Source organism: Cherax quadricarinatus, chromosome 82 (assembly GCF_038502225.1).
Source record: "Cherax quadricarinatus isolate ZL_2023a chromosome 82, ASM3850222v1, whole genome shotgun sequence".
In the NCBI taxonomy this organism is placed as follows: domain Eukaryota; kingdom Metazoa; phylum Arthropoda; class Malacostraca; order Decapoda; family Parastacidae; genus Cherax; species Cherax quadricarinatus.
Window position 1 is genome coordinate 8387207 of NC_091373.1, and position 14646 is coordinate 8401852.

The 14646-nt window shown below is 40.0% G+C and overlaps 1 protein-coding gene across 1 annotated transcript in view; it reads left to right on the plus strand.

Moving 5' to 3' along the window:
• The window catches only part of LOC128702850 (G-protein coupled receptor dmsr-1-like), a 102703-nt gene that overhangs the window by 67860 nt on the left and 20197 nt on the right, over positions 1–14646 (plus strand). The window contains exon 2 of the mRNA XM_070102586.1: positions 12022–13966. Coding sequence (XP_069958687.1) covers positions 13748–13966 — 219 coding nt within the window. The 5' untranslated portion in view covers positions 12022–13747. The remainder of the gene's footprint in view (positions 1–12021; positions 13967–14646) is intronic.

The following is a 14646-nucleotide window of genomic DNA, read 5'->3' on the forward strand; positions in this document are numbered from 1 at the left end:
GGCCTATAGGCCTATACTAGGCACATCCTTATCAAAACCACCCACATAATAAATGGTTTTGAAAACCGACAAGTTGAAGATTGAGGCACTTATGTTACAAGAGTGATGGATTGAACACATCGATTCCAGGCTGAGGGACTGATTACCTCAAACTCCTTCTCTCCTTAACCGTTTCTGCTTTGTATTGGACTGATGAAGTCACTGTGTGGCGAAACGTTTCCTTAATAAAGATTCCCATATGTTGCGTAAGTGTCTCAATCTTCGCAGCCACCCATGACTAGATCAGAGAAACTCGTTCACCTATTAACACACTTATTCAAGAAGTGTTTCACCACGAGTGACTTCTTGGGTTTCCGTAATAGATGTTTCTAACTTGAGGGCTTCCGGTCCAGATTCTGTTGCAAGTCTCCTCGCCTCCCTGCAGTAGTTGAGCGACTTTGCAATTATTCAGATTGATCTCCACAGTCACGTCTATGAACACCCCTGCTGAGTGATATATATATATATATATATATATATATATATGTGTGTGTGTGTGTGTGTGTGTGTGTGTGTGTATGTGTGTGTGTGTGTGTGTGTTTGTGTGTGTGTGTGTGTGTGTGTGTATATGTTGTGCCGAATAGGCAGAACTTGCGATCTTGGCTTAAATAGCAACGCTCATCTTGCCATATAGGACAAGCGAAAATTTGCGTATGCAATAATTTCGCCAAAATCATTCTTAACCTAACGAAAAAAATATATTTAACTGTGTTTGTTTAGTATTAAATTAGTGTAAAGAAATCTAAAATATATTTAGTTGGGTTAGGCTAAAACAAATTGTTCTTGTTATAATAAGGTTAGGTAAGTTTTCTAAGATTCTTTTGGTGCAAAATTAATAATTTTTACATTGACATTAACGAAAAAAACATATCTTTAAACATATAAGAGAAACATATTTTTAGTTGAATAAGGCTGGTTGCCCTTATTCAACTAAAAATATGTTGGTTCTCCCTTACCATGAAAACTTGGTTGATATGCCTTCTCTTCTTAAGACTTTTAATATTAAAGTTGTATTCAAAAATCTTGATACAGTAAAAAAACTTTTGATTAAGAATTCCCCCCAAAATGCTGATGGATGTGTCTATAAGATTCCTTGTAAAATTTGCGATAAAGTTTATTACGGTCAAACTGGTAAAAATCTCGAACTAAGATTAAAACAACATAAATATAGCATTAGAACTGGACAAGATTCCAATGCTCTATTTATTCATGTAAGAGATTTTAACCATCCAATTGATTTTCAAAAAGTTGAGAAAGTAGTATCAAGCAAGTCCATGGTCGACAGGAATATAATTGAATCTTGTTTCATAAAAAGCAGTTTTGACAATAATATGAATATTTCCTTTGGTTTATATAAATTAGATCCATTTATAATTAATAGAATTTGGGTAGAATTTAATAATACACTGGACAAATAAATAGCTTGGGGGTGAGTTTTGCAAAGGACCTATCCAAGTTGGCTCGCCGCGCGTCACGTGTTTAACCGTTGTGGGATCTGATAGTGAGGTGCTGGCCAACCCCTTATATAGCTTCCTTGGATGCTTCACTTTCATAGTTCCTTGATAATGTGAGTAGTCACGAAAGCGCTTGGAATTTCTCTATTCTTTCAGAGTGGTTGTTTTGCATATTTTGAAATCACCTGTTTACTGTGATCTTATTGCATATATATATATATATATATATATATATATATATATATATATATATATATATATATATATATATATTTATATATATGGCTATGGGAAAGAGGTAATTGGCCAGCCCTTCGCTCTGAGCTCGCCACCACCGATTGGAATGCTCTTCTCCAAGGGGATGTTGACAACCAAGTGAAAGCCTTCACAGGACACATCCTTAATCTACAACAAGAACACATTCCTCACCGGCAATATGTGACGAAGCCTACGGATCAGCCTTCGTTTGGCTTTCGTTGTAGAGAGGCTGCTACTGCTAAGTACAAAGCATGGAGAAGGTATAAGAGACATCCTACCACCTATAACAGGAACTTGCACAGGCAAGCCTGTAGACATATGAGTGACGTTCAAAAGTGGGCCATTGCTAAATGGGAGGTGGACACTAAAAGAAAGCTAGCATCAGGTAGGGTAGACTCCAAAACCTGGTGGTCCCTGGTCAAGGACAGACAAGGTTATCTGCCTGATGAACTCATTCCACCTCTAAATCGACAGGATGGGACCACCTCTACTAGTAGTCAAGAGAAGGCGAACCTCTTTGCTGAACACTTTGCTACCAAAATGCAAGTTCCTGATCCAGCAAGGGACCCTCCTTGACTAGCTGCAAGAACTGTGTCAAAACTGTCAGTGGTGACAATAAGGCAGGAGGAGGTGTATTTCCTTCTTAAATCGCTTGACCAAGAAAAGGCTGTGGGCCCAGACAATTTGAGCCCAAGATTGCTGAGAAGATGTGCAGACCAGCTAGCAGCACCTCTAACTCGCATCTTTCAGCACTGCCTAGTACAGTGTAAATGGCCCTCTCCATGGAAAGATGCAAATGTAGTCCCTGTTCACAAAAAGAAGAGCAGAGCAGAAATCAGCAACTACAGACCAGTGTCACTCCTGTCTATCACTGGTAAGATCTTTGAGACAATAATCTCAAGACAAATGACAGAGTTTTTTGACTATCACTCACTACTTTGTGATCGTCAATATGGCTTCAGGAAAGGTTACTCTGCTGCTGATCTGTTGTTAAACCTGTCCACTAAGTGGCACCAGTCACTGGATGAATCCAAAGTCAGCTGTGTGGTAGCACTGGACATTGCTGGCGCTTTCGACGGGTGTGGCACCAGGGCCTCTTAGCAAAACTTCAAGAACTGGGAATTGCAGGCTCTACGCTATGTCTCCTCAGTGATTACCTTCATGGTAGATCTCTAAGTGTAGTTCTCAATGGAACGGAATCAGCAAGACATCCTATTGGGGCAAGTGTTCCACAAGGAAGCGTGCTGGGACCATTGTTATGGAATGTCTACTTCAACGACCTTCATCTCATCCCAGAATGACATGTATATGCAGACGACTGTACACTGACATTCACTTATCCAAGAGAAGAAATGCCAGCTGCTCTAAGCTACATCAATCACCAGTTGAGAGCTATATCAGCTTGGGGAAATAGATGGCAAGTAACATTTGCACCTGAGAAAACGCAAATGATGATCGTCTCTAGGCACCATGATTTTAATGCTGGTGCAGTAGTAAGGATGAATGGGAGGGTGTTGGCACCTGGAGAAGAAGTTGATATCCTTGGGGTGAAATTTGACTCCAAACTAACCATGAAGAACCATGTTGTAAATCTTGCAAACAAGGCAGCCAGGAAGCTTACAGCATTTCGCCGTATCTCGCATCTGCTTGACAGTAGGGGTTGCAAGATTCTGTACGAGGCACAAGTACGCTCACACCTTGAGTATATTCCACTTTCTTGGTTTGCCTGCTTCCCCCCCCCCCTCTCATCTGCGACTGCTTGACAGAGTAGAGAACAGAGCAAGACGTCTCATCTCTCGCCTGGACTCATCCTGGATAGATCTGTCATTTCAGCAGAGCCTTCAACACAGGAGGGATGTGGATGGCCTTACTGTTACGTACAAGGCCAATATTGTTAAAGTGCCACACTTGGATCCACTTCGAGGGCAGCGTGAAACAAGCTTTTATGCCACAAGACGGGCAGAAAACAGCAACTTCACTCTGGCTGTACCCTTCTCCAGAACATCACTCCATCTGAGATCCTATATACCCAGGATGACTCGAGTATGGAACACATTCGTACAGCATAATGATGTCAACGAGATAAAGTCAGTCGATCAAATGAAAATGCTGGCCCACAGATGGCTCCAACTTCATCCTGTTCCCTACTTGTATGTCTCATAACAATAAAAATGCTTTCAAATGAGCTGATGTAGGTAACTGCTCTTAGCTTGCCAATAAAGTTAGGAATCCTTAACCTGTAAATAGCTTGTCAATAAAGCTAGGGATCCTTAACCTTGTCAAACCCTGTTTAAAAAAAAAAAAAAAAAAAAAAAAAAAAAAAAAAAAAAAAAAAAAAAAAAGAGAGAGAGAGAGAGAGAGAGAGAGAGAGAAAGAGAAAGAGAGAGAGAGAGAGAGAGAGAGAGAGAGAGAGAGAGAGAGAGTCCTGAGATTTACGTTCGATGAGCTTAGAGTTTTAACAGGCTTTACACATGCTGGGGTGCTCTAGTGTATGTGGTGTGTGTGTCTGTGCGCTAATGTGTTTGTGTGTGTGTGTGTGTGTGTGTGTGTGTGTATGTGTGTGTGTGTGTGTGTACTCACCTATTTAGGACAGTATACACACACACACACACACACACACACACACACACACACACACATAGGGGCCAGGAGCTGTGAATCGACCCCTGCAACCACAAATAGGTGAGTACACACACACACACACACGCATGGGGGTCTAGCGCATACAAGCGCACACACACGTGTACGTGTGTGCGCTTGTATGCGTGTAGAATTGCAAACACACACACACACACACACTTATACGTGTGTGTGTGTGTGTTTGCATTCTCTCTTGTGCATGTTTGCAAGCTTGAGCGCGCGCATGTGTGCACTTGTTTGTAAAAGTTTGAGGCTTCCTCTAGGATCAAAGACAGTCGGAGTCAACCTCTGAAGCTTAGAAAGAATTCTCATATACCTTCATACTAGTGGAAAAAAACAGTTAAAAGTCTTGAAAACAAAACAAGTATATGTGGTCCTTCGGTTTATTGCAGTAAATACACGTATTCCAACTTCAGACCCTTTAGTTTACTGCAATTATACACGTATTCCAACTTCAGACCCTTTAGTTTACTGCAATTATACACGTATTCCAACTGCAGACCCTTTAGTTTTCTGCAATTATACACGTATTCCAACTTCAGACCCTTTAGTTTACTGCAATTATACACGTATTCCAACTTCAGACCCTTTAGTTTACTGCAATTATACACGTATTCCAACTTTAGACCCTTTAGTTTACTGCAATTATACACGTATTCCAACTTCAGACCCTTTAGTTTACTGCAATTATACACGTATTCCAACTTCAGACCCTTTAGTTTACTGCAATTATACACGTATTCCAACTTCAGACCCTTTATTTTACTGCAATTATACACGTATTCCAACTTCAGACCCTTTATTTTACTGCAATTATACACGTATTCCAACTGCAGAGCCATTAGTTTAGTGCAATTATACACGTATTCCAACAGACCCTTTAGTTTACTGCAATTATACACGTATTCCAACTTCGACCCTTTAGTTTACTGCAATTATACACGTATTCCAACTTTAGACCCTTTAGTTTACTGCAATTATACACGTATTCCAACTTCAGACCCTTTAGTTTACTGCAATTATACACGTATTCCAACTTCAGACCCTTTAGTTTACTGCAATTATACACGTATTCCAACTTCAGACCCTTTAGTTTATTGCAATTATACACGTATTCCAACTTCAGACCCTTTAGTTTACTGCAATTATACACGTATTCCAACTTCAGACCCTTTAGTTTACTGCAATTATACACGTATTCCAACTTTAGACCCTTTAGTTTACTGCAATTATACACGTATTCCAACTTCAGACCCTTTAGTTTACTGCAATTATACACGTATTCCAACTTCAGACCCTTTAGTTTACTGCAATTATACACGTATTCCAACTTCAGACCCTTTATTTTACTGCAATTATACACGTATTCCAACTTCAGACCCTTTATTTTACTGCAATTATACACGTATTCCAACTTCAGACCCTTTATTTTACTGCAATTATACACGTATTCCAACTTCAGACCCTTTAGTTTACTGCAATTATACACGTATTCCAACTTCAGACCCTTTAGTTTACTGCAATTATACACGTATTCCAACTTTAGACCCTTTAGTTTACTGCAATTATACACGTATTCCAACTTCAGACCCTTTAGTTTACTGCAATTATACACGTATTCCAACTTCAGACCCTTTGGTTTACTGCAATTATACACGTATTCCAACTTGAGACCCTTTATTTTACTGCAATTATACACGTATTCCAACTTCAGACCCTTTATTTTACTGCAATTATACGTATTCCAACTTCAGACCCTTTATTTTATGATTATACGTATTCCAACTTCAGACCCTTTATTTTACTGCAATTAATCACGTATTCCAACTTCAGACCCTTTAGTTTACTTCAATTATACACGTATTCCAACTTCAGACCCTTTAGTTTACTTCAATTATACACGTATTCCAACTTCAGACCCTTTAGTTTACTTCAATTATACACGTATTCCAACTTCAGACCCTTTAGTTTACTGCAATTATACACGTATTCCAACTTCAGACCCTGTTTACTGCAATTATACATGTTCCAACTTCAGACTTTAGTTTACTGCAATTATACACGTATTCCAACTTCAGACCCTTTAGTCAATTATACACGTATTCCAACTTCAGACCCTTTAGGTTTACTGCAATTATAACGTATTCCAACTTTAGACCCTTTAGTTTACTGCAATTATCACGTATTCCAACTTCAGACCCGTTTATGCAATTATACGTATTCCAACTTCAGACCCTTTAGTTTACTGCAATTATACGTATTCCAACTTCAGACCCTTTAGTTTACTGCAATTATACACGTATTCCAACTTCAGACCCTTTAGTTTACTGCAATTATACACGTATTCCAACTTCAGACCCTTTAGTTTACTGCAATTATACACGTATTCCAACTTCAGACCCTTTAGTTTACTGCAATTATACACGTATTCCAACTTTAGACCCTTTAGTTTACTGCAATTATACACGTATTCCAACTTCAGACCCTTTAGTTTACTGCAATTATACACGTATTTCACTCCTCAAGTTCTTCAGTTTGTTGCAATAATACAGGTCTTCCTTCCCTCAGATCCTTCAGTTTACTTAAGTAATACAAGTATTCTTCCCCTCTGTTGTAGTTTTGCATTATTCCTTTGTTCATTTGTTTGTTTAAGGAGAAATGTTGGTGGTAATTATGAAACTTGAGAGCCACCTTATTTGTCTTTTATTTTAATGAATATTAATTAGATCACAATATCTGCATCATTTTCTCATTTAATCTGTGTCCATTTTCTCTCTCTCTCTCTCTCTCTCTCTCTCTCTCTCTCTCTCTCCACTATCACTTATATATTTAATAAAATTAATAAAAAGAAGGGTGAACGAGGGGCTCGAACTGTGGCCCATAAACTGACAGTTCGACGCTCTACCGTCTAGGCTAACCTAGGCCTCTAATAGGTTCGATTCCCTCTTCTACCTTCTGTTGATTCATCTATAGTTACTACTACTACTACTACTACTACTACTAATAATAATAATAATAATAATAATAATAATAATAATCTTTGCCTTTACAAGTTCATTTACAAGGTATATAGACCATTTCTGACATCCTACTATATAGAAAGCCCCTTGTTATGTAGAGCATTTCAGGCAAATTAGGTCAATTTTGTTCCAGGATGCGACCCACACCAGTCAACTAACACCCAGGTACCCATTTTACTGATGGGTAAACATTGACAGCAGGTGTCTTATGGAAACACGTCCTAATGTTTTCCAGCTGTGCCGGGATTCGATCCTCGGACTTCAGTGTGTGAGCTGAGTGCACTAGCGATCGAGCTGCGGGACACTAGTTGTTTACGACAACGTAATTTGAGCTCATTTAGTAAAATATTTAATACATTGCACGAGTCCATCATTAATAATGAATTGCACAGTTTACTTAGGTATGGTACCGCTGCCTCTTAGAAGAGTTAGAAGCGCTAGACATCTCAGACTACATTCCACATCTCAACGATTACAAACTCTAGACCATTTTGTGCGCCATTGGAGTTTTAGGACTCAGTCGCCATAGGTTCAAATCCCACCCATTCCGTGGTTTGTTTGCGGTCGTGTAATTACGATTTCGTGAGTCATGTTAACGATTACATTCATGGTTCATCTCCTGGGATGGTATCTTGATGGGCAGTTTGAAGGGGGCCAGCGTGCCACGAGGCAGCATCTAAGAGGTACTTACACATCACTACAATACAACAGCACCACTGAAATACACACACAGCACCCCTACAAAACACATACCACAACTACAATACACACAACACTACTACAATACACACAACACAACTACAATACACACAACACAACTACAATACACACAACACTACTACAATACACACAACACTACTACAATACACACAACACAACTACAATAACACAACACTACTACAATACACACAGCACTACGACAATACACACAACGAAGCAGTGTGATACTTTTCCGGTGGAAGAATGCGTAAGAAAGCGACTTGCTTCATCCTTATCTTCGGAGCCTCTGCCTGTGCACACGACTGTATTCCGATTACCACAGATGCGAGAGAAGATGCTGCATTTTTCCTTGGGAACATCACTCACCATCTTCCAGGTTTCCTGCCTGAGGTAGGGGACCGCGAGTTACACTCGTTACTTAGGAAATAAATGACTTTAGACAGCTTCAGGATGCTCCTGAGGCTGATGTGAGAATGACTAGCTAAGACGGAGCACTCATCAGTGAATAGAATATCATGAGAGAAAGAGAGAGAGAGAGAGAGAGAGAGAGAGAGAGAGAGAGAGAGAGAGAGAGAGAAGGAGAGAGAGAGAGAGAGAGAGAGAGAGAGAGAGAGATGATGGAGGTGAAGGATGCTGCTTCAAGTGATGCATCTCGACCCACTAAACCGTGATGCTGAGTCAGCCTCGCTAATTAAGAACGCAGAGCACGTAGAACTTGCAAAAAAAAAAAAAAAGTTATTTACCTCTTATATTCTTTTTTTTTTCATTTATTTTTAGAAATACTAAAAACTCTACCTAGACTATAATTTTTTTCATAATTTTCAGCTTCAAAACCGGACACATATATTCTGACTTATCGTTTATTTTTTTTAGGCGTCCCGATGGTTAAAAAAATGACATCCATAAATATATAGCGAAATTTGAGGCTAATGCATGTTCATATTTAAAAATATTTGATTTTGAACGGGTTATAGATATTTTGAACGGATTATATATATAAATACTGAATTTAATGTTTATTTCAATATTTTCCCCTCACGTGTCTTCCTAAACCAGTCGCTTCGTTCCCTGGTGCCAGGACGCTTCTGGTAGTTCACATTCCTTGACTTCATGTCATCGTCTCTCTCTCTCTCTCTCTCTCTCTCTCTCTCTCTCTCTCTCTCTCTCTCTCTCTTTCTCTCTCTCTGTTCTAGATTTGACAGAGAACACTTTCTTGACAGAAAACACTCCCTGTTCAGCCAGGGGCGGTGTTAGAACTCGCGATCAGAGAGTCTCAAAACTGTAGACCGTCGCGTTTGCCACTGGGTCAGCTAGCCACAATAAGATTCATCCAACTAGGTATATTTTTACACGATAGGAAGGTTAGCAGTGGCTAATACGACGGTCTGGAGTTTTGAGTCTTTGATCGCGGGTTTTATCCCCGCCCGTGGTATGGTTTGTTTGCAATCGTGTCATTACGATTTCGTGAGTCATGCCGTTAAAGCATTGTTCTGAGCCATTGTATGGTCTCACACACACACACACACACACACGCACAATTAGGTGAGTACACAAGAGCTAATTATAAATGAAATGTCAGCCGTAACTCTTTATTATTATTCAAAATTAGGTATCCCCATAAAGCTGATAGTTACATTGTGGGAACTAAAGCTAGCTGCTCACCCTGTCGTACTTTATCATGCAGGATGAGTTTCATACATACAATAATAAATGTGTCAGCCTGCGCTGGAAGATTTCATCACGGCTCTATGGGTTTACGAAGGTGTCGTCTCTAGGTAGGACTGGAGGTATATAATATATCCAGGGAGAGAACAAAATAACTACGATAAGCAACGTAGACACCTGTCTACTGAAATTTGTTTATAACCTTCCCCCCTCTCCCCTTAAATAAATGCATAGTTTTTCGCAGGTTGTGAACGCTGGGCTTCATGTGCCCAATGGATATTCTAGCCTCGTAGTTCAGCTTCTGGGAGACCTTTCTCGTTTTTACTAGGCTCTCCTTTTTTTTTAATCTTCATTACGTCGTCCTTTATGGTCACCTTCCTTCTGATGTTTAGGATCTACGGTTCCTATTGAGATTTTTGTCTCCATGCCATTTTGAAATTCTCTCTCTTCTTTTCAATTTTCCATTACGAACTCATTCCTTCTTTGCTCACTGCCGTTGTGTGTGCTCACCTATTTGTGGTTGCAGGGGTCGATTCGTAGCTCCTGGCCTCGCCTCTTCAAAGATCGCTAATAGGTCCTCTCTCTCCCTGCTACATACAGTGTGTGTATGTGTGTGTGTGTGTGTGTGTGTGTGTGTGTGTGTGTGTGTGTGTGTGTGTGTGTGTGTGTGTGTGTGTGTGTGTGTGTGTACCCCCCTCTTCCTCCATAAAACAAGGGATAAAATTAACTTGCTTGAAACAGGGAGCTTTCTCTGGCCCTAATACACGAGGCTCTCGTCAATAAACATCCTAGCGATTAGACCACACCCAGTCTTGCCATATCTTGAAGCCTCTATCTAATGGCGCGTTTGTGTGTGAGTTGTTGATGTGTGTGTCTCTGTACGTCAAGAGATCAGTGGTTTATACTGAGATGAAAGGGCTTTGGAGAGAATGACTTACTGAATACATGATGCTTGCTTTTATCGTTATTGTGTGTGTATATGTGAAGATACCTTTTTAACCTATTTAATTGCGGAGGATGATTGCTAATTTAATATAAGAAACACGAAAGAAGAATAATTCATAACATTGTAAGAACGGTTTTTGAGTAAGTGGCACCAGTGTGGAGGCCTACCCTTCTCAGCCTCAGACGCAAAGAACGAGATGGTCCAAAAATGTCACCCGTCTGATCTGTTGGACAGAGAAACCTGAACTTCAAGAAAAGACAGAAAGAACTAATCAATACAACGACAGAGAGACAGGCAATAAGGGGGGATATGATCCTAACGTACAAAATACTAATGGTATTAAGAAAGCTTATTAAGGCAGGGTACATGAAAGGAGTGAGACAAGGACGAAGGAGACACCAGTGAAAACTGATAACAGAGATAGGAAAGAACTGATTAAATGTGAAAGTAATGAAACATTGTGGATGTGGATTGTGGATGTTTAGCTTTTTTTCCATCATTCATTCAAATCTATATTCTCTCTCTCTCTCTCTCTCTATCTCCATCTCTCCCTCTCCATCTCTCCCTCTCTCCTCCACCACTCCCGTCCTCGCCCTGATACTTGAGAAGCTTTTTACACCAGCGACAAACTTGATAAAATAAAGTGTTACAACGCCCCTAAAGTGAAGGCAAAAATTTTTTTTAATTGAGATTATAAAACTTAAAAAAAGTGACGTTGACAAATTAATTGCAACCATAACAGTGACAGCAATTTGAAAAGTCCCCGACTTTTAATTATTCCACGTGAAAGTTAGAATAGGCAGAGAATTCCTTCTTTTAATTGGTATAACGTAAGGTTTTGAACGTTAATAAGTATGTTCAAGGAAGAAATGTGCATAAGTAAAAATAATAACTGAGCTTAAGTAAAACTTATTGCATTTTCCGGCATATAAGACGCACGACAGGTATCAAAACGGTAACTTAGTAATCATATGCAAAGGTTAATCACCCTCTTATTGTTAATGCGTAAACCAGAGCATACCCTTAACCCTGACCTTGCGCATATAAGACGCAGGCTAATTTCCCAAGACTTGTGGGAAAAAAAGGCGCGCCTTATATGCAGGAAAACGCTGTAAATAAAAGTAATCCAGAAGATATTAAAATTCATTTTTGACAGTCAAGTTTTTTGACTCCACTCAACAAACACACACACACACACACACACACACACGCACACACACGCACACACACACACACATATACACTCTGGATGTCCATTAATTTAATATTTCGTTTACAGATATTTGCTTGAGAGAATGATGGTCATGTTTGTAACCTGCTTATTGAGGTCACCTGCTTGTTGAGGTCATCACTCAGCAAGACGCGGCATACAGGGGAGCTGACGTTAACACGCCCCCAACCACTCGTCAGAGAGGTCGGCTGAGGTCATTACATATCACCAAGACGAGTCAGAGAGGTCAGATGAGGTCAACACTTACTATGACAATGCTTTTAGTTCAGGTGTCAACAAAACACGACAAATATTGAGCGAGGAAAATGTTATTCTAAACACTCAAGGAATTTCGCGAAACAGTGGCAACAACAGCCCAGTCCTTGGAATCCCAAGACAAGAACACTTTTACTTCATGTTTTGAAGCACTTAGAACAATCCTAACATCACATACTTCAAAATAATAGCAATTTGCACACCAGAAGTGAACCTAGTAGTGACCACCGAAGAGACGAAGGCCAAGAGTTGAGACACGACCCTTGCAACCACATATACGTGAGTACACACACATGTCCATCTACAACTCGGCCCTCTGGGAATACCACTTGTGGTTCACTGGCTGAAGGAGGCACAGCAGATGTGACAAGATCAAAGCCAAGGATGCACTGAGCAGCGTCACGGATGCTTCGGACGACGAAGTTCCTAATTAGCGAAACTTCCCATTCACGATCGAGGGAGAAGCTAAGTTTGGATAAACAGAGAGGAAGAGTGAAAACTTATCTTGCTGAGAAGTGGCCGAGATATTGATATTTGATTGATTTTTTTATGGTGAAAGAAATCAAAGTTTAAATTATGCTTATATAATGAACGTAAGTCGAAAATATGGATGTTTATGTGCCGTAAAAAAATGTTGATAGCAAATTATGGAGAAAGAAGGACAAATGCGGAAAAAATGATTTAATATTAATGGTCACCGCAGAAGAGGTCGTCAGCTCATCACCCGCATCAGCACAACAGCCAACATAACCTTCTGAAAACCCTGCCAACACAGCTGCAACGACTACCACCCCTCTCACGACTACTTGTAACACAACTACCACCACCACCAATACAGAAACCACACTACCAATACAGAAACCCCACTACGGATACAGAAACCACCCACACTACCAGTACAGAAACCATTATCAAAAAGTCATTGCTACGACTATCACACAATCTATCATCACCACCTGTAATTCTGAATTATTTCGTCTACCATTTGTTCTCTGCCTGCTTGAGTCTAGCACCCCGGCACGTTCCCCGTCATCACTCACAACACTCGTCTTACTGACGACGATCCTTCATGTGTATCTTTTCAGCCTCACACTACCATTTTGTGTGTTTGAATTGCAGATTTTTCAATTGTTTTTCTTCACACTGAACCTCTTCCCATCTTTGTCCTCTTGTTGTTTTTTCCTGCTCTTTAGTCCCTCGTATTTTACACTGTCTTTGGAAAGACACTTCCTCTCAAAAATGCGTATTTCCTATGGTCACCTTCACTCTAAACTCGCAGCCAAAATAACTAGAGATCGACACTTTAGCTATTCAACACACAAACAATTTGCCTACCACCTGTTGACCTGTATTCAGCAGGTATCTGGGTGCTAGTTGACTGTCGTGGGTCGCATCCTAGGGAAAAGACCAGAGGAGCCTCAGTGGATATAAAAAACACATCTAGGCGTAACTGCGGTCGACTAGGAGCCCTCCGGGGTTAAGTCGAAGTCTTCACGCAACCCGAGAATCTTCGTCACTGATGGAGGGGGCAGGTGGAGGTGCTGGTAAGGTGCTGGAAACGCTTTCTGCCATCACTGCCTTCTTCAACACAACGATCAGCTCCATCAACCATACCAGTGACAACTTCGACCTCGACTACCTCGACTATGGCCTCACCTTCAACGCCTCCCACGGTAATCTCACCGTCAACGATTCCCGCATCAACGCAACGGAGGATAACCACACTTTCCTATCCTCAGTAAGTACTTTCTAATTGCCTTCTTTCCCAGTAGTCCTGAAACGGTGAAGTTGTAAGTTATTTTAAGTTATATTATTGCTATATATATATATATATATATATATATATATATATATATATATATATATATATATATATATATATATATATATATATATATATATATATATATATATCTTTCAACACACCGGCCGTATCCCACCGAGGCAGGGTGGTCCAAAAGGAAAAACGAAAGTTTCTCATTTTTCATTTAGCAATATATACAGGAGAAGGGGTTACTAGCCCCTTGCCCCTGGCATTTTGGTTGCCTCTTACAACACGCATAGCTTACGGAGGAAGAATTCTGTTCCACTTCCCAATGGAGATGAGAGGAAATAAACAAGAACAAGAACTAGAAAGAAAATGGCAGAAAACCCAGAGAGGTGTGTATGTATATATGCTTGTATTGTGTGTGTAGTGTGACCTAAGTGTAAGTAGAACTAGCAAGACATACCTGAAATCTTGCGTGTTTATGAGACAGACAAAAGACACCAGCAATCCTACCATCATGTAAAACAATTACAGGCTTTCGTTTTACACTCACTGGGCAGGACGGGAGTACCTCCCTGGGCGGTTGCTGTCTACCAACCGACTACCTATAATATATATATATATATATATATATATATATATATATATAT